Source organism: Budorcas taxicolor, chromosome 19 (assembly GCF_023091745.1).
Source record: "Budorcas taxicolor isolate Tak-1 chromosome 19, Takin1.1, whole genome shotgun sequence".
NCBI lineage: Eukaryota > Metazoa > Chordata > Mammalia > Artiodactyla > Bovidae > Budorcas > Budorcas taxicolor.
Genome location: NC_068928.1, coordinates 47599525 through 47619738, shown reverse-complemented (window position 1 = coordinate 47619738; position 20214 = coordinate 47599525). Strand labels below are relative to the sequence as shown.

The 20214-nt window shown below is 52.0% G+C and overlaps 2 protein-coding genes across 8 annotated transcripts in view; both read left to right on the top strand.

Moving 5' to 3' along the window:
• The window catches only part of STRADA (STE20 related adaptor alpha), a 26558-nt gene extending 10433 nt beyond the window's left edge, over positions 1-16125 (top strand). For 4 of the 7 annotated variants that reach the window (XM_052657201.1, XM_052657204.1, XM_052657202.1 and 1 more), the window contains exons 4-13: positions 1124-1152; positions 6682-6784; positions 7297-7418; positions 8858-8966; positions 9070-9193; positions 11208-11379; positions 11894-11998; positions 14210-14451; positions 14737-14779; positions 15270-16125. In XM_052657201.1, the coding sequence (XP_052513161.1) occupies positions 1124-1152; positions 6682-6784; positions 7297-7418; positions 8858-8966; positions 9070-9193; positions 11208-11379; positions 11894-11998; positions 14210-14451; positions 14737-14779; positions 15270-15422 (1202 nt within the window). In that variant the 3' untranslated portion in view covers positions 15423-16125. The remainder of the gene's footprint in view (positions 1-1123; positions 1153-6681; positions 6785-7296; positions 7419-8857; positions 8967-9069; positions 9194-11207; positions 11380-11893; positions 11999-14209; positions 14452-14736; positions 14780-15269) is intronic. The other 3 variants (XM_052657207.1, XM_052657205.1, XM_052657206.1) reach the window with 2 other exon arrangements.
• On the top strand, positions 15316-20214 carry LIMD2 (LIM domain containing 2). The gene is made up of 5 exons (XM_052657208.1): positions 15316-15435; positions 19405-19499; positions 19684-19728; positions 19809-19948; positions 20020-20214. Exons 2-5 carry the CDS (start codon positions 19458-19460, stop codon positions 20177-20179), a joined length of 387 nt encoding a protein of 128 aa, XP_052513168.1. The 5' UTR covers positions 15316-15435; positions 19405-19457; the 3' UTR covers positions 20180-20214.

Sequence of the window (20214 nt, the reverse complement as noted above, 5' to 3'; positions counted from 1 at the left end):
TGAGTTGGAAGTCCAGTTTATATTAGTTTAAAATATTCTGGTTATGTGAATTAGATGAATGGATTTTGATTTCGGTATCTTGAGTGTAGGATTTCTGGGTGTCTTTTGATAATTGCCTAGTCTCTGATCTGAGGAAGATGAAGAAATTGTTCTGTATATTGTTTACAGCTTAATGAAGTGTATATTCAGGTTGATACAGCTTGGGATTTGCCTTCTGCTCTATGAAGACTGGGTTTCATTTCCTTTCACCTGGCTTCTTATCTTTGACTGTAAGAAGCCTGTCTTAAGCAACCACTCCTGCCATTTGTATACCAGGAAACTGATCCATGGCACACACACAAAAATCTTATTTTGATAAATTGAGGCTAATTTACTCTGCAGATATTTTGGAGATGTGTAATCATTCCAGTCCTTTACAGTTAGAATCTTTACTTCAGTTATTTTTCAGAATGGAGAAAATAAAAAGCACAGATACAGAAGTTGTCCTCTTTTGGAACAGAAAGTTGTTTAAGCTGTCCAATGCTTTATTCATGTTCACCAGGCATAGCAGAGGGCCCAAAAGCCTTTGCTTTATTTTCATTCAGAACAGGATGTATCTGACTGAAGAATCAAATTCAGTAATGGTCCCACAAACACAGGTTGCTGTATTAAAACTTCTTTTTTTTTTTTTTTTTGGCAAATCTATTTTTTATTTCCTGTACTCCCTGGGAAATCATCAACAATGTCTATAATTTTATAATGAATTTTTATAAAAGTGTAAGAGTCTGAAACCAGCCTATTGAAAGTAATATTGCTTGCTGATGGAAAGTAATTGTATAACTGAAACTATAGCAGTTGAGTTGTACTCAGTAAAGAATACCCGTAGAATAAGAGTCTTGCCAAGTTTTGAAGAGCCATAGATTCATGTTTAAAACCCTGTGTATCGGCAGCGTTTTTACTGTGAATCTGGGTGTGTGTGTGTGTGTGTGTGTTTATATGTAGCACTGCAGGCAGTTTTTGCTATAAATGACTTAAGTGGTTTCTATTAATAAATGTAGTTCTAAGTGCAGTAATTGCTGTTCTGAATGTGGGTGTGTCTTCTGCCGAAAACACAAAATGCCAACAACCAATCTCTCTACTCCAGAGCAGCCTGCGGGTGACGCCCGGAGAAAAGTGAGTGGCTTCCAGGCTCTTGGACCAAGGCTGTTGCATGGAGTTGACTTGTGGGGCTCCGTTTGGTTTTTTGGTTGGCTTATTTTACATTTCTGCTCGTCTGCCCTTGAGTTTTATTTGCAATATCATTCTTCTTGTGGGGACTCAGGTTTCACCCTGGAGAGATTCTGATGTGTACTTTGAAAACTGAAAAAACATCGCAGGCACTCTTTCTCTCTCCTCCCCCTCCTAGCTCTCCCAATCACCTGGCCGCCCTCTCCAAAACAGAAGAAAGAGAAAGTTTCAACGCTCTAGTGTGGTTATCTTGCAGTGTCTAGTGGCATTATATTTTCTGTGCTTAGTCAATTAATAATAGATTTCAGTCCACAGAGAGAATATAGATCTCTGTCTAGATGATAAGGCAGGACTTCAAATCTACTTTAAAAACAAACCCCCAGATTTTAATATACAAAACAGAAAATATAATATTTTATTGGCAGAAGTTTTCAGAATCCGGCCCCACTTCTGACACTTCTACTTTATTTTACCAATGGGAATAACAGCAGCAAACCAAGCTGTTTCTGATACGGTGAATCAGTGTCTTATACAGAGAGAATCAGAGCCCTTTTCTCCATAGACCTCTTCCTCTTTTCCAGTGACGACCTTGGTGCCTTTTGCAGGCAGCTCCAAGGTGGGTGAAAGATAATGCTGCTGACTAGGAGTTTATTTTTTTTAGGAGTTTATCTTTGAGTGAAGCTTGCTTGGCAGTGCCTGTCTGTCAGATCCGAATATTTTCCAGTCAGGAGACCAAAAACGTGCGTTATACGAACAGTTAGGTGTTCTTCCAGAGTATAGCGCCAGGTGTATATAGTTTTTATATTTCCCCTGCTGCTGATTTTATACCAAAAGTCATCCTGTGTGAAACCTGTGGGAGGTTGAATGTACTTATTTGTTGGGCATTTCACAGATAATGTCTTTGTGTGCTTTATTGCATTTTGGTTTATATCCTTTAAACAAAGTTATTTAATGGTCATTTCTCGATATCAGTAGCTTATGTATTTTTTCAAATGCTTCAGAATGAACAGATTACTTTTCACGGTAGGGGAAACTAAGAAAAGACTTTGATCGAATTAGTTTCTTTCTCTAGGCAATTTGAGATTACACATTACACTCATAAAACTATGCCATGCTGTGTTTAAAGAGAATGGACTTCATATCTCATCCTTTTCATCTGAATTTTGACCTCGTCTAAATCTGAAACAGTATAATGGACTAACCTGCCTTTCTTGTGGGAAAATCAGACCAAACCTCTTCCTTTCAAAATATTATTGCCTTTGTTTGTTTTCCTAAATAAAGATCAGTTTCTCTCTGAGTTCAGACTGTAGAACATCCACAGCCCAGAAAGCCTCCATTTTAGGGTCATTTCCAGGCAGTTGGGGACAGAATGGAAGAGGGGCCAAGCAGTCAGCACTAGTTCGTTTCGTGAAATTCCAAACTGCCCAGTGAGCTCATTCGTATGCCCAGGTACCTAAGAATTCCATTTTCTAAAACACTCTAAAGTCCTTTTCTGTAGTCAACAGTTGAAATACGTTTGTCAGGTTACAAGCTAATCATATGAGTAATTAAATGAATCATTCCTTACCTAAGCTCAACAGAAGTATGGCTTTAGTGCACAGGTAGTATGTCTTATATGCACTCTTGGCAAGAGAAGGGAGGTGGGTAGTTTTAAGAAAAAGTATCCCATCTGTAGTTTTTCTAAAGGGAGTTATTTAAAATGCATGTTAAAAAAAAATTTATCTCAGGACTCAAGTGTCTTTCACAGTCCTCTTTTTCAAATTAGAGAAACACAAGGCATTTTGCCTAGAGATCAGAGGAGAGACCTTAAAACACAGTCATTCTAGATTTGTTCTCATCGGGGCCATATTGTTAGCTGCTAAAATACACGGTGCTTTCTCACATGCAGGTGTCGGATTCTGATCTGCAGAGTTCCCCTGGTAACAGGAGCTAGGGGGTGTGTTGTAGGAGGGCTGGCATTCACAGCCTAGGTCTGTTTGTTGAACTGTCTCCAGTGGAATGGGCTGGTACGTTTGCTTCTCCTCTTCAACCCATGGGAATAACAAGGTCATAGGCAGAAAACCTGAGTTCAAATGTTGGCTTAAGTTTTCTTTTTTTTTCCTTTTTTTGGCCACACCGTACCAGGGAAGTCCCATAAATGATTCTTTTTTAAGTAGATGCCAGCATGGTTGTATGCCTCGGGGAATACATCGGTGAAGAGACAGACAGGCCCTGTCTGCACAGAGTTTATATTCTAGCATAGAAGACAGACAGTAGACAAGCTGCGGTGATCCCCACAAAGAAAATCCCAGTGATCCCAGTGCGGGAGAAGAAGCGAGGTGATGTAATAAAGTGACTGGGAGCCTGCTTTCCTTTAACTAGAATAGATGACATTAAGTTGCAGCCTCGGAGGTGAGGAGGAAGCATCGATGAGAAGATGGGGAGGGCAGGGAAGGAGCAGGTCAGGCGTGATCCAAAGGGACAGCTGGCGCACATTTGCTACGACCACTTGCTCACGGGGGTCAGGTGCAGCGAGTCCGGGCAGTGAGGCAGCGGCCGAGTCAGGTGGACCTCGGAGGCCAGAGTAGGGGCTGGGTCTGAAAGCAGCCCCCTGGATTTTCTGTTAACTGGCGACCATTGATACTTGAGAAAACAGCTAAGCAGAGTGAGAATATGTGTAGCAGGTTTCAGGTTCAAGGTTATGATGGCTGTCTCCTCGATGAGCACCTCCTGCCGCTGAGATTCTCCACAGCTGGGGGTCGCCACCTTGCAGCTCTCGGCTTAGGCTTTTTGCTCAGATCGCTACTCTGTTTTGTTCCTTGATGGTCTGAATCTCTCTCAGCTGCGTGAGGCACCTGGCGTGTAGTAACCAGTATCTGGTCTGAAGATGAGACTTTGAAGAAGCTGCAGTAGCTGTTAAGTGATCCTGGAATCTGTTTTCAAAGCATCTGAAAGCACAGCTATGTGCAGAAACCAAAAGCAAACCAATCTTAACCGTGGATCAAGCTCTAGGAGTCTCTGTTTTCTCCATTTTCTCTGTTCCACCTTCTTTGTGGAACAGAACGACCAAAAAGTAGACAGCAGGAGAGGGAGGAGAATAGAATTCATGTTTACTGAATACGTGTGATCCACCAAGCAGCACTGAGCTCTGTACATGTTTCATCTGATCTCATCGTCAGAGCAACTCCAACTCCGTGAAGTGGGAATTATTCCACTGATGAGATAACGGAGATCCCAGGGGTCAGAGGGACTTGCCCAGGGTCACGGCACAAGTGACAGACTGAGTTCAAGTTCAGCCTCTCCCTGGCCCCTAAGCCTTGAGTCTTAGCATTATCCCATATGTTTTGCTTCAGATAGCCTTTCCCGAATTATCTTCCCCCAGATTTAACAGATGTAAGACACACAAGGCAGCTTTGAGAAATATGTTAGGTTAAACAGTGTTAGTCTTTGTCAAACTGCAGAACTTCTCAAGACCTTTAACATGCGTGCACCCCTTGTGATCGTCCATGAGATGGAGTGTGTTGCATGTTGTAACTTAACTGGGTGTGTAGACTGTTTTTTATGCATTAACTGCCAGGATCAGTGCTCCATGGGGCCTGCTTTGGGGAAATCAAAAAATGATAGAAGAATGGACAAGAGACAGAGGCATTTTCACTCTGGAGAAAATTCACATGGCCAATAAATACATGAAAAGATGCTCAACTTCATTAGCAATCGGAAATGTAAATCAAACCCACCAAGAGGTTGGCAAAAATTAAGTCCAAATACACCAAGTGTTGAGGAAAAGCTGGGTTGACAAGAGCAAGAGTATTGCTGGCGAGAGTGTAAACTGATATAACCTTTTTAGAAACCAATTTGGCATTTTTCTCCTAAAGTCAAATGTTTGTATACCCTGTGACCTCCAGTTCTACTGCTCAGTATAAGCTTTAGCGTAACTCGTGCACGTATGTGTCAAGGGACCCATTCGAGTGTGTTTTTAGTGGCGCAGTTCATCACAGCCACTGAAAAGCAACCCCAAAAGCCCATCATCATTGGAAGGATAGACTGAAGTTGTTCATAAGGTGAATGTTACACAGTGTGGCTAAATACAGCAATATAGGTGAACCTTAGACATATAAAGTCAGTTAAATGAAGACTACACTTTGCTGACAAGGCTCAACTTTGCTTGACTGGGTTCCTCTTAGTGTAAGCGCTGCTGGAGACAAAATCCCGTTTGGTTTCTTGCCCCCCCCCCCCCGCCCCCCGCAGCATCAGTGGTTTTGAAAGCAGATGTGTTTCAAACGTCAGGGACCCCCCACAAAGTGATACCAGAACATTTCTCAACTCACACACTCTGCTGGCTCGTGCTGAGCCAAGAGCCTCTGAGTCTTTGAAGACCTTTTCCTAATCAGAGGGCAGGTTTATGAACGCAGCCTATGAAATACGAGCCGGTCTAAGAGTCTTCGTTTCAGTTAGACACACACCTGAAGAAAAGAGGATCCAAGAGAAGAGTACTGATAGGCCTTAATGATACAGATGGAGTTAGACCTGGAAGAAGGACACTGAGCCTGTTGAACTGAAGGAAGAGCTGTTGGCCTGCCGTTTACTTTTTTGGGCATTTCCCATCGGGACCTCACCTGTGATGCCCGCATCCGAAGTGGCTGAGACCCAGCTTCATCTGCAGCTGAAGTGCACGGGGAGCGGGTCCCTTCTGCACCCTGGGATGAGGGCCAAGACCCGATGGCTCTGTTCCCTGCCTGTAGCCCCATGTGTTAGCTGTTTTCTAGCTTCCCTTGGAAATGTCAGGGAATGACTAGTCTGGCCTCTTTTTTTTTTTTAAATTGTTTTGCTGTATGAGGTCTTAGTTGTGGCCTGTGGGATCTAGTTCCCTGACTGGGGATTGAACCTGGATCCCCTGCATTGGGAGCTCAGAGTCTTAGCCACTGGACTGCCAGGGAAATCCCTTGGCTGGCCTCTCGGTTTGCTCCAGAGGGAGACTCTTATGGCCAATAGTGAGATTCAACGTTTGATCTTTGGGAATTTTTTAAAATCAGGATCTTAAAAATAGGACCCTAATGCAGCTGGAAATCCAAGAGAACCCCCTACCCACCCATCTCCCTTCTCTTTTCTAAATATGCCTTTCTCTGGACATCCTTTCCCAGGTAAGCATTTCAGAGCTTTTAGCTCTGACCCAGCTAAAGCCACTGCTTTTAGCTATGAGATGAGCCAGTTGTTGAGAAGGACAAGCAAATCAACTGTCAACTACACCTGACCCTCATCCCCATCCATGTTTGTAGTTAGCCCTCACACGTACTCTTAATGTTGGTGCCAGTGACTGCACTGAACTGGTGAGATTTTACTTTACCTTTCTCATCAAACAGTGCTGGAACTGCGCCAGAGTCCAAATTTGTATGTTTGTTTAGATGCCAGTCTCCTCATGGGTCTGAATTACCGTCTTCCCCATTCCCACGCCTGTCCCCAAGTTTCTCTCACTAACCTGTTTTTCTTTTCCTGTAGACCAATGAGGCGAGCTCAGAGTCGATAGCATCCTTCTCTAAGCCGGAGATCATGAGTAGCTTCCTGCCAGAGGGAGGGTGTTATGAGCTGCTCACTGTCATAGGTAACGTCCAGGACTGCCATGCTCAGGGGACTGCAGTGGTCTTTTCAGCACCCTCAGATGAATGTGTGCCAGAAGCTGTCAGCCAGTTAGCAGGATATGTGGTGACAAGGCTGGCTTTTTGGGGAGGGTCTTCTGTGGTTTTCTTCTTCAAGGTATGGAGAAAGAGATCAATCACGTTTTCAGGAGAGGAGCTCTTTTGCAGTTCTTTTCTGCATGCTCCTGGTGTCCTGGGCCATCATCAGTTAGAATAGCTGTCTGAGAATTAACTGACGGAAGAAGAAAAAGTCAAGACATAACAGAAGTGAAAGTTTTAACTTGAATTTTCTTTTAAAATCAAGTCTTTTTTTTTTAAATTGGGGAATAGTTGATTTCCAATGTTGTGTTAATGTCAGGTGTATAGCAAAGCGTTTCAGTTACTCATATACATATATTCATTCTAAAATCAAGTCTCTTTAAAGAAGATGAAAACTGGTGTTGCTCTTGTCCCTGTTTACGGCCTTCTTTTCTTTTAGGCAAAGGATTCGAGGACCTGATGACAGTGAATCTAGCAAGGTACAAACCAACAGGGGAGTATGTGACGGTACGAAGGATTAACCTCGAGGCTTGCTCCAACGAGATGGTGACGTTCTTACAGGTAATCAGAAATGATTGTGACACTTGGAGGGGGGCTGTAGTCCCAGTAGTAATTACAAGGATGTTTACATCTGTCTTCTGAAATAGCTGGCAGGAAATGAAGGTGGACCAAGCCAAGAAGGTAAGGAAGCTCTCGGTGAAGGATCTCGGACATTTGGTGTTAAGGGTTGTGTGGCACTGCTCAGCCTGATGTGTATTTCCCTCTTCTCTAGAGACTCTGTGGCTCATTTATTCATGTATTTGTTATTCAGCGAGGCTAAGTAACTTGCCCCTGGTCACATACACACTAGTAAGTGACAAGCTCCACACTCAGACAGTCTATTTTCTGGTGCAGGGAGGAGGGCCTGAGTCAGTGTTGGTTGTACCCCTTCTTCAGGTACAGCGTTTTTCTGAATCCAACTCATCTGAAGGTGCTCTAATACCAGTTCATATGTTCAGAGTAGTTTTGTGGTTCTCAGGGTGGGACAGAAAGTCAATCCTAGCTCAATTATTTGGAAAAAAAAAACATACCTGAGTTTGTTCGAGAGCGCATTGGGCTCTGTGATTCTTCTCCATTCTGTAGAGCTGTGGACAGGTTAGAAGGGACTGGCTGTTTGGCCTTGGCTCATTTCCCAGGGGCCAGGACCCTGGAGTTTCTGCAGTTCTTTTGTCCAGTTTTTTTTTCACATCTTTTGTCCAAATTTACTGTAGAATTCCGTCAGTCTTATGCTTTCTATAGCTGCTTCTGAGGAAAGGAGCTCTCAACTGGAGGTCGCTGGAGAAAGCTCTTCTAACGTTTAGTAGTAGTTCTTAGTGTGCTCTTTCCACATTCCCGTCTCTAACAACACTTGCCTTTGTAATAGACAAACATGTTGTTGTTGTTGTTTTCTTATCTTAAAGAGTGGTGTGCCTTGGCCCTTGCGGTTGAGCTAAGCTTTCAACTTCCCGAGTCTTCAGTCTGCAGTCTGTTTTCTTGTCTCCGAGGCAGTGCCCTGCCACCCTCTGCTGTCTCGGCCATTGCCCTGGCGGTGGGGAATGGTTCTCAGGCCCTTTAGGATTGGCTGGCAGAGCCAGAGCTAGGCAGAAGCTGGCGGAGCAGGGCTGACTTCCCTGCAGAGACAGCAGAGCCTGGCTCCTCTTATCCCGGTCCCGGCGGCTCCCGGGCTTCTCGGTCCCCGTAGTGTTCACACTGCCACTACCATCTTGCACGTTCTCCTCGGTGCCCCTTGGTTCTTTTTTTAATTATTATTAATATTTATTTGGCTGCACCAGGTCTTAGTTGCAGCATGCAGCCTCTTTTAGTTGCAGCATGCGAACTGTAAGTTGCAACATGCGAGATTGAGTTTCCTGACCAGGGATCGAACCCGGGCTCCTGGCGTTGCAGAGTGTGGAGTCTGAACCACAGGACCACCAGGGCAGTCGCTGCCCCCGGTTCTGACTGCAGCTCACCAATGCTTGCAGGGGGAACTCCATGTCTCTAAACTCTTCAGCCACCCCAACATCCTGCCCTACGGAGCCACCTTCATTGCGGACAACGAGCTGTGGGTCGTCACGTCGTTCATGGCATATGGTGAGTGGGCAGGGGGTCCTGGCGGAGAGGGGTTCTGCGCGCTCTGCCAGCAGCTCGCTCACGTGCCGCCGCCCTTCCCTGTCCCGTCGGCCCTCTTCCTCAGGCTCGGCCAAGGACCTCATCTGCACGCACTTCATGGACGGCATGAGCGAGCTGGCCATCGCTTACATCCTGCAGGGGGCGCTCAAGGCCTTGGATTACATCCACCACATGGGCTACGTGCACAGGTGCTCGCTCTCGCCTTTACATGAGCGGTGTCTGGGATCGTGCGCCCTCCAAGGAACGGCTGAAGGCTGAAGTCAGTTAAGCCAGAGGTTAAACCGAGGCGCGAGTCCGGCCCTTGCCTCTGCTGGGGGCGCGGAGCATTTGCCCTGTCCGTGTGAAGCTGCTGGCTTTCTCTTTACCGAGCAGCTTTTTCCTGAGGACTGTGTGAGGGGACTGAGTAGCCAGCGTGGGCCTCTGCACCCACCCCTTCCCTCCTTGGAGCGCCCCTGCTGGGGTGTGCTCCCCGGAGTCAGCCCTCAGCTGGGGGGGCTTAGGAAAAGACAGATGGCTCAGTAGATGGTGTTGGGGAGAAGCAGTTCGGGCTAGGGAAGATGGTACAACCAGGACCTCTCCCTAATTCCATGTGCAGAGGAGTAGTTCAGATGTTTGCAAGGCTCAAATGCAAGCTCTAGGCTTACACAGAAGGAAATGCAAGGAAATATTTTTGTGCCCCGAGGCGTACCATAACTTCTAAATGTTTTACACACAAAAAACATAAGGCCAAAAAAAAAGATTTGATTCGATTATATCAAGATTAAAGCTTTCTGTCTAATACAGGGCACCAGGGACAAAGTTAAGAGAGGAATTAGAGTGTGGATGTTGTTCATTTTGTCCAAAACCAATTTTGTGAATCCGTAAGAAAAAGATAGCAAAGCAATAGAAAAATGGGCAAAATATGAAGTTCATACAAGGGAGAACCCAAAAGACTGATAATGGTCATATGAACAGACACTCAGCGCGGCTCCTCAGGTGGCGCAGTGGTAAAGAACCCGCCTGCCAGTGCAGGAGACCTAAGAGACTCAGGTTTGGTCACCGAGTTGGGAAGATCCCCAGGAGCAGGGAATGGCACCCCACTCCAGTACTCTTGCCTGGGAAATCCTACGGACGGAGGAGCCTGCCGGGCTACAGCCCATGGGGTCACAAAGAGTCACACATGACTCAGCAAGAATCAGAAAATCAAATGAAAACAAGGTGATGTCACCTTATGCCCATGGAGGGCCTGGCAGGGATTCAGACGCTGGGTGAGGACTAGTGCGGTGAGGAGGTGGGCCTCCCATCCAGATGGTAGAAGGTGGCCAAGACCCGGGGCCATCGGTGCTGCCTCTGGGTGCACACCCCAAAGAAGCCTTCCCACAGGCACCTCAGGGGATGTGTGCATAGACGTCTGTGTTCATATTCGTGCTGGTTAGAGTCAACATGAGTGCCCCTTCCTAGAAGAATGGATTAGTAAATGTCAGACCCCACTCCAGAGTGCAGGTGGCAATTAGAAGCATCAGTGAGGTGTATACCATTGGCAACACAGTGGAGCTCAGAAACATAACCGTGAAACATGGGCTGCCTAACACAGTACCGTTAGGTCAAAACAGAAAATGCGTGCGAAACAGCAGTACACTTTATGAGAACACCTACAGACAGAAAGTACAGATTAAAGGCAGCAGAGGAAGTCACTAGAGGAAGAGTGGTCTGTGAGCAGAAAAGAGAACTTGAACAAAACATAAATAAGTTTTAAAACCTGGTAATGTGTAAATGGGGTCATGATGGTTTTTTGTTTCCATATGTTTGAAATTTTTCACAGAAATACATGTTCATGTATATATAATATGTATGTATATGTGTACTCACATATTATATGTATATATATGTTGTTTAGTGGCTAAGTCACATCTGACTCTTTTGCAGTCCCATGGACTGTAACCCACCAGGCTCTTCTGTCTATGGGGTTTCCCAGACAAGAATACTGGAGTGGGTTGCCATTTCCTTCTCCAGGGGATCTTCCTGACCCAGGGATCCAACCTGAGTCTGCTGCTTGGCAGGTGGATTCTTTACCACTGAGCCACCAGGGAAGCAGTGATCTGTATGTATGTGTGTAATACACACCCCAGGGGAGAGAGCTGGCTGGGTCTAGTGTGTGAAGACAAAGCTTTGTGCTGTGAGGGCCTCCTCCGCCACCCAGTGACACACCCTCCCCACCCCCAGGAGCGTCAAAGCCAGCCACGTTCTGATCTCCGCTGATGGGAAGGTCTACCTTTCGGGTTTACGCAGCAACCTCAGCATGATCAGCCACGGGCAGCGGCAGCGTGTGGTCCACGACTTCCCCAAGTACAGTATCAAGGTTCTGCCCTGGCTCAGCCCAGAGGTCCTCCAGCAGGTCGGTGCCTTGGATCTCAGGAGCCCCCGCCCCCACCAACTTGTGATACCGCCCCCAAGGAGGCCTTCAGGAAATTCTAGGGATGAGGGGTGCCCTCTGCTTCTGAGCAGAGTTGGGGGTTCTTGGAGAGAGGGCTCTCCTGTTGGCTGGTAGACCTGGGAAGCCCCTTGCAGCACAGGGATGCTGTGTCCCTGGCAGGTGATGTCATTACCCCTGGCGGGTCCTGAGCTGCACTGAGAGATGCTCCCATCTTATGGGAAGAGAGAGCACCAAATTCTCGAGCGTTTGGCGCGCTCTGCATCCCTGTGCTAAGCAGAGCACTTCTTTCTGCTCCCACATGGCCTTAGCCAGACACTCATTCATTCCAAAATAGCAGTGACTCCTCAGTGTACAGGTGAGGGAAGCCTCGCAGCTCGTCCCGATTTGGGGAGTTTCTGCTCCACCTGCTTCTTTGTCTAAGAACAACGACCAAGGCTCCAGTGGAGTGACCTGTGGCTTTTCTCTCCTGATACAGAATCTCCAGGGTTACGATGCCAAGTCTGACATCTACAGTGTGGGAATCACGGCCTGTGAGCTGGCCAATGGGCATGTCCCCTTTAAAGACATGCCTGCCACCCAGGTGAGCCTGCAGCTAGGGATCTTCCTTCTGTCCTCCTTTCCTGTCTGCCTCCCACAAATGCTTGTTGAGGACCTGCACACTCTGGACACCAGCCTGAGATGCTAGGATGAACAACCCAGGCCTTTCCTCCAAGAGCCCGTGTGTGTGTGTGTGTGTGTCTGTGTGTGTCTGTGTGTGTGTCTGTGTGTGTGTGTGTCTGTGTGTGTGTACAACCCAGGCCTTGCCTTCAAGAGCCTGTGTGTGTGTGTGTGTGTGTGTGTGTGTGTGTGTGTGTGTGTACAACCCAGGCCTTTCCTTCAAGAGCCTGTGTGTCTGTGTGTGTGTGTCTGTGTCTGTATGTGTGTCTGTGTGTGTACAACCCAGGCCTTTCCTTCAAGAGCCTGTGTGTGTGTGTGTGTGTGTACAACCCAGGCCTTTCCTTCAAGAGCGTGTGTGTGTGTGTGTGTGTGTGTGTGTGTAACCCAGGCCTTTCCTTCAAGAGCCTGTGTGTGTGTGTGTGTGTGTGTGTGTGTGAACAACCCAGGCCTTTCCTTCAAGAGCCCGTGTGTGTATGTGTGTGTGTGTGTGTGTGTGTGTGTGTGTGTGGTGGGGGGGGATAGTTGCGTAACTTGTGTAACTGTTTACTTGTGTCTGTGATAATTGTGGAAATGGAGCCCGGGAGGTGGGGGTCATAGAAGTAAGCACTGCTCATAATCACAGGCCTGGAGCCCACATACCAGGTGTCTGTTTTTACTTTTAAACTGATATCCCCCCCAGCTTTTGGCTGCACCACATGGCATGTAGGATCTTAGTTCCCCAGCCAGGCATTGAACCCGTGCCTGCTGCAGTAGAAGTGTGGTCTTAACCAACTGGACCGCCAGGAAAGTCCCTGAGAAATTTTTCAAGCTTATAAAATGTGTTTTGTTTTTTTACTTTGATCAGTATACCTGGAAGCTGTTGTTCTTCAGATACTAAGTCATGTCCAGCTCTTTGCAACCCCATGGACTGCCACACGCCAGGCTTCCCTGTCCTCCACTATCTCCCGGAGTTTGCTCAAGTTCATGTCCATTGAGTTGGTGATGCTGTAGAAGGCCGATTTCTAATTTAGAATTAGACTTCTCAGGTTCAGTGCTACCACTTTCCAGCCAATACCTATGCAACCTCCAGCCTCCTCCTGTTCATGCTTCCTCCACTTTTTAAAACTTACTTATTTTTAGTTGGAGGATAATTGCTTTACAATAGTGTGTCGGTTTCTGCCGTACATCAGCATGAATCAGCTGTCGGTGAACACGTGTCCCCTCCTTCTTGAACCTCCCTCCCACCTCCCACCCTGTTCACGCCCCTTTGCACTGCCTGCTGCCCTTGGCTTCTTGGCGCACATGCAGCCAGGAGTCTGCATTGTCTCCCTTGGAGCTGGACTTAGGGAAGAGACTTATCCAGGTCTTGCCAAGTCCAGGAAGTGGACTTGGGTCGTTTGGGTAAGGATTACCTGGGTCCAGAGTTCCTGGAGCATGATGTAGACCTGGGAGGAGGCGGTGGGGGCCGGGGTCAGGGGGTTGTGCCCGTTGAGTAAGCCTCTCCTTGAGCCCACAGATGGCTTGCCCTGTGGGGACACGGGCGGCTGGGGAGGGGCCAGAGGGCCGCTCTAGAGGAGAGAACCTGGGGCAGCTTCAGGGAGGGGACACTTGAGACTTCAAGGCAAATAGGAATTAACTAGGTGAAGAATGGGAGCTTCCAGTGGAAGGAAACTCTGCAGCAGAGGGAACAGCCTGTGACAGGCCCCGTCAAGAAAGAACAGAATCTGAGGACAGGCGGTAGTCTTATGACTGAAGTATGAGTGTTTCTGCGGGGCTGCCAGTGGCGTGGCTGGAGAAGGAAGCCCAGGCAGGTCACAAGGGCCTTTGCGGGCCAGGCCAGCGTGTTCCATTCTTGTCCTAGGGCCTGTGGAGAACTGTCAAAGGCTTCTGAGCACAGGAGTGGTAGCATCAGATGCATGTTTCAGAAAAGTTGAGTCTCACAGCCGGATGAGCTGGTGGACTAGACAAGAGAGTGTGGATGTCTGTCTAGGTACAGCATCGAGAAAATCAAAGTAAGACAGTGACAGGCCCTTTCCCACTTCTGTCTTTGCTGCCCCCGAATCACTCATGTGTTTGGGGAAAAGTGAACTTGTGAAGGAACTCTGTGGTCCTTCCGGGGGCCCCTCCAGCCCGGCCCTGGCTCTGTCCTCCCCAGATGCTGCTGGAGAAGCTGAACGGCACGGTGCCTTGCCTGCTGGACACCAGCACCATCCCCGCCGAGGAGCTGACCATGAGCACCTCGCGCTCCGCGGCCAACTCGGGCCTGAGCGAGAGCCTGGCCCCCAGCACCCCCAGGACCTCCAATGGCGACTCGCCCTCCCACCCCTACCACCGCACCTTCTCGCCCCACTTCCACCACTTTGTGGAGCAGTGCCTTCAGCGCAACCCGGACATGAGGTGCACCTGCGGGGCTTAGGGTGGGCCTTGCAGGGAACCCTGGGCTGGCAGGGGTTGGAGACGATGGATCTGTCCCGGAAAGGTCTGGGTTCCCCGGAGGAGTCTGAAGTCCCCACAGCGGGAGCGGGTGGCCCAGGGTTTGCCAGGAAGCCAGTTGGGTCACTCTGGCTGTTGTTTCTTGAGGAGCCGAGGGAAGGAGAGGGGCGCTTGAGGGTAAGGCAGCAGCGGCAGGATTCTGGAAATGACACAGGGGTGATGCTGGCCTCTTCTCTCCTTCCTCTGCAGACCAAGCGCCAGCACCCTCCTGAACCATTCTTTCTTCAAGCAGGTACAGTAGCCTTCCCTGGGCCCCCTGCTGGTGATTTTCCTTGCTTGTGGCTCCAGCCACCCTCAGTCCCCTTAGTTTTGGGTCTTTAGATATTGTCTCCTCCTCCCTGGTGGAGGCTCAAATGGTAAAGAATCTGCATGCAGGGTGGGAGACCCGGGTTCAGTCCTTGGGTTGGAAGATCCCCTGGAGAAGGGGATTCTTACCCCTGAAGAAGGGGATTCTTGCTTGGAGAATTCCACGGACAGAGGAGCCTTGCAGGCTACAGTCCATGGGGTGGCAGTAAGAGTTGGACATGGCTGCATGACTAACACTTTCATTTTCCCGAAGGGTCAGAGACATGACCGTGTTTCCAAAGTCCATTATAGGCGCTGCTCCTTCCTCTCCCCTTAGAGACTCCTGCCTCTAGCCCCTGTCTGTCCCTGAGCCATGGTCGCTTGCCCCACCATGTCCTGAGGCTGAAACAGGATCCACCCGCAACTCTCTTCCCCAGATCAAGCGACGTGCCTCAGAAGCTCTGCCTGAGTTACTCCGACCTGTCACCCCCATCACCACTTTTGAAGACAGACAGTCTCAGGATCACAGTGGGATCTTCGGCCTGGTAACAAACTTGGAAGAGCTGGAGGTGGACGACTGGGAGTTCTGAGCCTCTAAAGAAGGTGCCTGTTCTTCATCCTGGGCTGCGTGCACCTCCGGGACCCTTCCCGAGGGCTGGCCACATTCCCACCCTCCTGGGGGCAGATGGGGCAGAAAGGATGTTTCCACCAGGAGAGCTGGCTGCTTAGGGACTGGAAAGGCAATTCTTGGAGAGAAACTTTACTGCTTCAAGGCTTTTGAGACATGAGGGAACCCCAATACCCAGGGATCAGGAGGGGCCAGAAATCTTAACATTCCCTGTCCTGTGAGCTCAGGCAACCTGACCTCTGCAGAAGGGAGAGCCACTGTCCTGTCCTGGCCGTGGGGTTGTGAAGTCCAAGCCCGGGGTTAGACTTGCCTGGGGAGCTGTGGCTTCCCATGCTGGCTCTCCCATCAGCCTAGTTCCATTCTTCTCCCCTACGCTCAGATCCTATAGGTCCATGGAGGGACCCTGCCCCATTCCCCCAGGCCTCTCCCTAATAACTGAAGGACAGGGTATTCTTTTCTCTTTAAGCACTAGATTAAGGCTTGGGTGGTCCATCCTCCTTCTACTCGGCCCCTGACACCTCACCTTGGTTCATCTGGGGAGCTCCTTCCTTTCCCACCAGGAGTCCATCTAACTGACCCCTGCTGGCTGCCTTGGTGCTGCCCAGCCTGAGGGGCTTAAGTTCTAAGGCCATGTTAGTTTCATTGCCAGAACAAATTAAAAAGTTCCAGAGAATCCACTGGAGAGTGACATTGTTGTGCGTTGGCCATGCAGGCTCAGACACAAGTCATCCCGCCCTGGGTTCTACCATCTGAGAGCGTTTCCATGCTTGCCCGTGGAGGCATAGCAGTGACCTCCTTCACGAGACAACCTCAACAACACACATTTCCTTTAAAACCCATGATAGATTTGTCTTTAACTATCTGATGTTCGGGCCATTTTAGCCTGTAGCCATCAAAACACTTTGGAGCAGGAAGGGTCTGAGTGCTGACCCTTCCTCGGGACCACGTCTGGGCCAGTGGAGGCCAGGCAGAAGAGGCTCCATTTTGGCAGGAAAGGAGGTGAAGGGGGTTGTTTTGCAACAGGACTCGTGGTGTCTCCTTACCTTGGAAACAAATACTCAAGAGAGCAGGTAATCTAAGACCCAGACCCAGTCCTCCCCTCCATCCTGGCTGTTGGCCAGGAGTCTGGGCCAGGGGTCAGGGGATGACCTGGGTCTCCTCCACGGTGCTTCCTCCTGACCTGGTGCTTCCTCCTGACCTCCGTGCGCCGCAGCCGGGCCCCTTCCCCTCCCCGTCCCTCGGGGTGGGCGCCCCTCTAGCCAGATCAGGGAAATGCCCCTCCCTCTTCCCTGTAGCTGCTTCATCCCCAAGCATGCCCTTGCTTTCCCTTTTCTGAGAAACTATAACAAAACTTTGAAAAAGAAAAATAGAAGACCTCTTACCCAGTTACAGGGGTTAAGGAGAAGGCAGCACTCTGGAGGGAACGGGGAGCCCTGAAATGGAGGGAGTGAGCAGGCCAGCTCACATTTATTTCCACCCCTCCTGCCCAGCTCTTTTTTTTTTTTCGTTAAACCTCAAGTTCCCTTTTCTTTGCACCATTATCAGCGTGTTTCTTTCCTCTGGTCTGCTTGCTTCACCTTGCCATCAGCTCATCCTCAGTGCCCAGAGTGCTGATTCTGTGGGAACCGCTGCAGCTCAGCACACGGATGGTCCTGGGCAGGGCAGGGGGGCCGAGGGGCCAGGTGGTGCCCAGGGGCTAGCCCAGCGCTGCTCCCCACACCTCCCAGGGCTTCACCTTTCTCACCTCGCCACAACCCCCTTGAGAATCTGAAGGCAGGTGTGGAACTTGGCGGGAAAAGAGAGGCCCCTTAACAGTTTCAGTTCTCACACACCCCATCCGGGGAGGCCTGAGGGCTGCAGCTCAACCCAAATGTAAATCTTCCTCCAAAGAGGGACAGGGGTCTAAAGGAGAAAAGTGAGCCACAGGGAGGGTGCCCTGAGACAGCCATGGGAACAGCCTAGGGCTGGGGCGCCGAGGCCTCCCTCTCCTCTGCCAGGCGGGCAGCGCTGAGCCCTTCTGTTCCTGACCAGTGTGTGGGCCTTGCTCTGGAGCCGCTCCTTCTGTTCCTGCCACCATGTGGGCAGGAGCTATGTTTAGGGCTGTGCTTTGTGAAACAGCTTCCAGCCGGATGGCAGGCGCAGCTCAGCAGTCCCTGGCGTCCCTGCAGAGATGCCACGGGGACAGGCTCCCCTGTGCTCCTTGGGGAGCTGAGGAGTTAGGCGCCTGGCCTCCTGTGTACCCAGGACTTGCAGTGCCTACCGGCTTGGCCACGGGGACAGGGGTCCAGAGGCCCAACCTCTGAAGCCAACCCTGCTGCTCGGCTTTGTTACTTGAACAAGTCACTTCAGATCGTCAGGCCTTGCTCCCTGTGTCAAATGAGGTTTGGTTGAACCCAGGTTTGCTTGTTTGAAGGCTGGAAATCTTTCCCTGGAGGGGGTCCCCTCGACCTCTCTCAGGCAGCGGTGGCCGCTGGAGCCGGGAGTGGGAGTGACTAAGCCTACAAAGTCGGGCCCCAGAGTCCCTCTGGGACGGCGGCCTCGCGAGGGCTGCAACGGGCGCCGCAGGCGCAGGCTGCCGGGCGCCAGCAGGGGCTGAGGGCTGGGGGCCCCGGGGGCCCCCAGGGTCCTCCCTGTGGCGGGATCGCGTGCCCGGCCGCCCCTGCCATCTCGGCGTCTGAGGGGGCGTGGGAGCCGCGCGGGGACGCCGGCAGGGCCCACGGAGTGGGGAAATGGAAGCAGCCAAAGGCCAGGCGCGCCCAGTTACCCTTTGCCCCCGCCTCGTCGGGAGCGCCATTTGTCACGCGAGTCGTCTCCACCTGTACTCGTCCCTGCCCCGAGGCCTCCGGCGCGGACCCTCCGGCTCCGGTCCCTGCCTTGGTCCAGAGCAGGCCGACCGGGCGGCGGGTTTCGAGAGGCGGGCGAGCGCGAAGCCGGAGGGGCGGTGCGGAGCGCGGGGTCAGCGCGGGGGGCAGACAAAGGCGGGGGACGCCGAGCGAGGGGAAGACAAAGCGCAGAAAGGGGGTCGGCAGCGGCGCCGGGGCCCCGGAGGCGGCACCGGGCGCGGCGGAGCCAATGGGCGGGCGCGGGGCGGGGGCCGGCGGGGGCGGCGCTGCGATAAGGCGGCGGCGGCCGCGGCCGCTCAGGGACCACTGGCAGCGGCGGCAGCTCGCCCCCGCGCGCTCCTCGCACCCGAGGCTTCCCCCGGAGACCGACCCCCGTCCCGCGGCCCAGGCCGGGGCCCGGTGAGACCCGCGGGCGGGCCGGGGGAGGGGCCGGCCTCCGGCTCGCGATTCGGGCGGCCCAGGTGGGGGCTGTGGGGGCTCTGGGCGCAAGGGCCGGCGTCCATCCCCCGGGCAGGGCTGAGGTCCCCTCGGCTGGGCCCGCCGGGGTCCTGGGTCTGGGGTCCGGTCCACGCGGGTTCGGAGCGGAGGAGCGGGCGGCGGCTCGGCGGGGCGGGGCGGGGCGGGGCGGGTGGCCCAGCCCGCGGGCGCTGTCCAGGGGCTGGGTCCGCCGAGCGGAGCGTACCCGAGGCCCCGCACTGGGCAGCTTCGGGCTGGGGTCAGGCCGGGGCAGCCGCTTCTGGCCGCGGCCCCACTGGGGCCGCCCTCCTCTGACCTCCCCTCGCGCCAGGCGGCGTCCCGGTCCGCGAAGCGTTCGGGCGGCTGCGCGGATCCCCTCCCCGAGCCGCTGCCCGCTAACTCCGCTCCTCCCGGGACACATGGTTCCACTCAGGGACCCCTGCCCCCTGGGGAGCCGCGTGGAGGCCGAGCGGGCGAAACGGGGGGTGGGTGAGGGGCGGAAGTGGCAAGACCCAGAGCAACAGGAAATGACTTAGGGAAAGTCCCAACCACAGCCCCCCAGCCCCCTGCCTGTAAACACCTCTACCCCCACCCTGCGGGCTGGGAAGGGCTTGTAGGGCCCTCCCAACCGACTTCCCCTTGCAGAACCCAGCGGGTGCCGCGTCTCCACACGGGGCCTCCATCGCCTCCAACGAGCCATGTTCCAGGCCGCCGGAGCCGCCCAGGCGACCCCCTCCCATGTAGGTGCTCAGCCGGGGTGGGAGGGCACTCCATCCCTGCAGGTGTCTGGCCTGAGCGTGAAGGGACAGGAGCGGCCTGTTTGCGGGTCTCCCTCCCCTTCCCCCTTGAGTGTCCCTGGGATCTGGGCTGGTGATGGTCTAGGGCCCTCCTCAACTGACCCTGCGCCACCGCCCTCTCTCTCAGGAAGCCAAAGGTGGCGGTTCCAGCAGCACGGTTCAGCGCTCCAAGGTAGGGCTCCGAGGCTGGGCTGTGCAGGGAGGAAGGGGTGGGCGCCGGTCAGGCCCCTGATGGCGTCTCTCCTGGAACAGTCCTTCAGCCTTCGGGCCCAGGTGAAGGAGACCTGCACTGCCTGCCAGAAGACCGTGTACCCCATGGAGCGGCTGGTGGCCGACAAGCTCATTTTCCACAGCTCTTGCTTCTGCTGCAAGCACTGTCACACCAAGCTCAGGTGCGCCCCGCCCTGACCCCGCCCCAGCCCTCCTGGCCCGGCCTGACCTGACCAATGTTCTGCTTCTGCAGCCTGGGCAGCTACGCAGCACTGCACGGGGAGTTCTACTGCAAGCCCCACTTCCAGCAGCTGTTCAAGAGCAAAGGCAACTACGACGAAGGCTTTGGTCGGAAGCAGCACAAGGAGCTCTGGGCCCACAAGGAGGTGGACCCCGGCACCAAGACAGCCTGAGGCCCCTCTGGCTGTCCACTCCCTCCTCCCCCGAC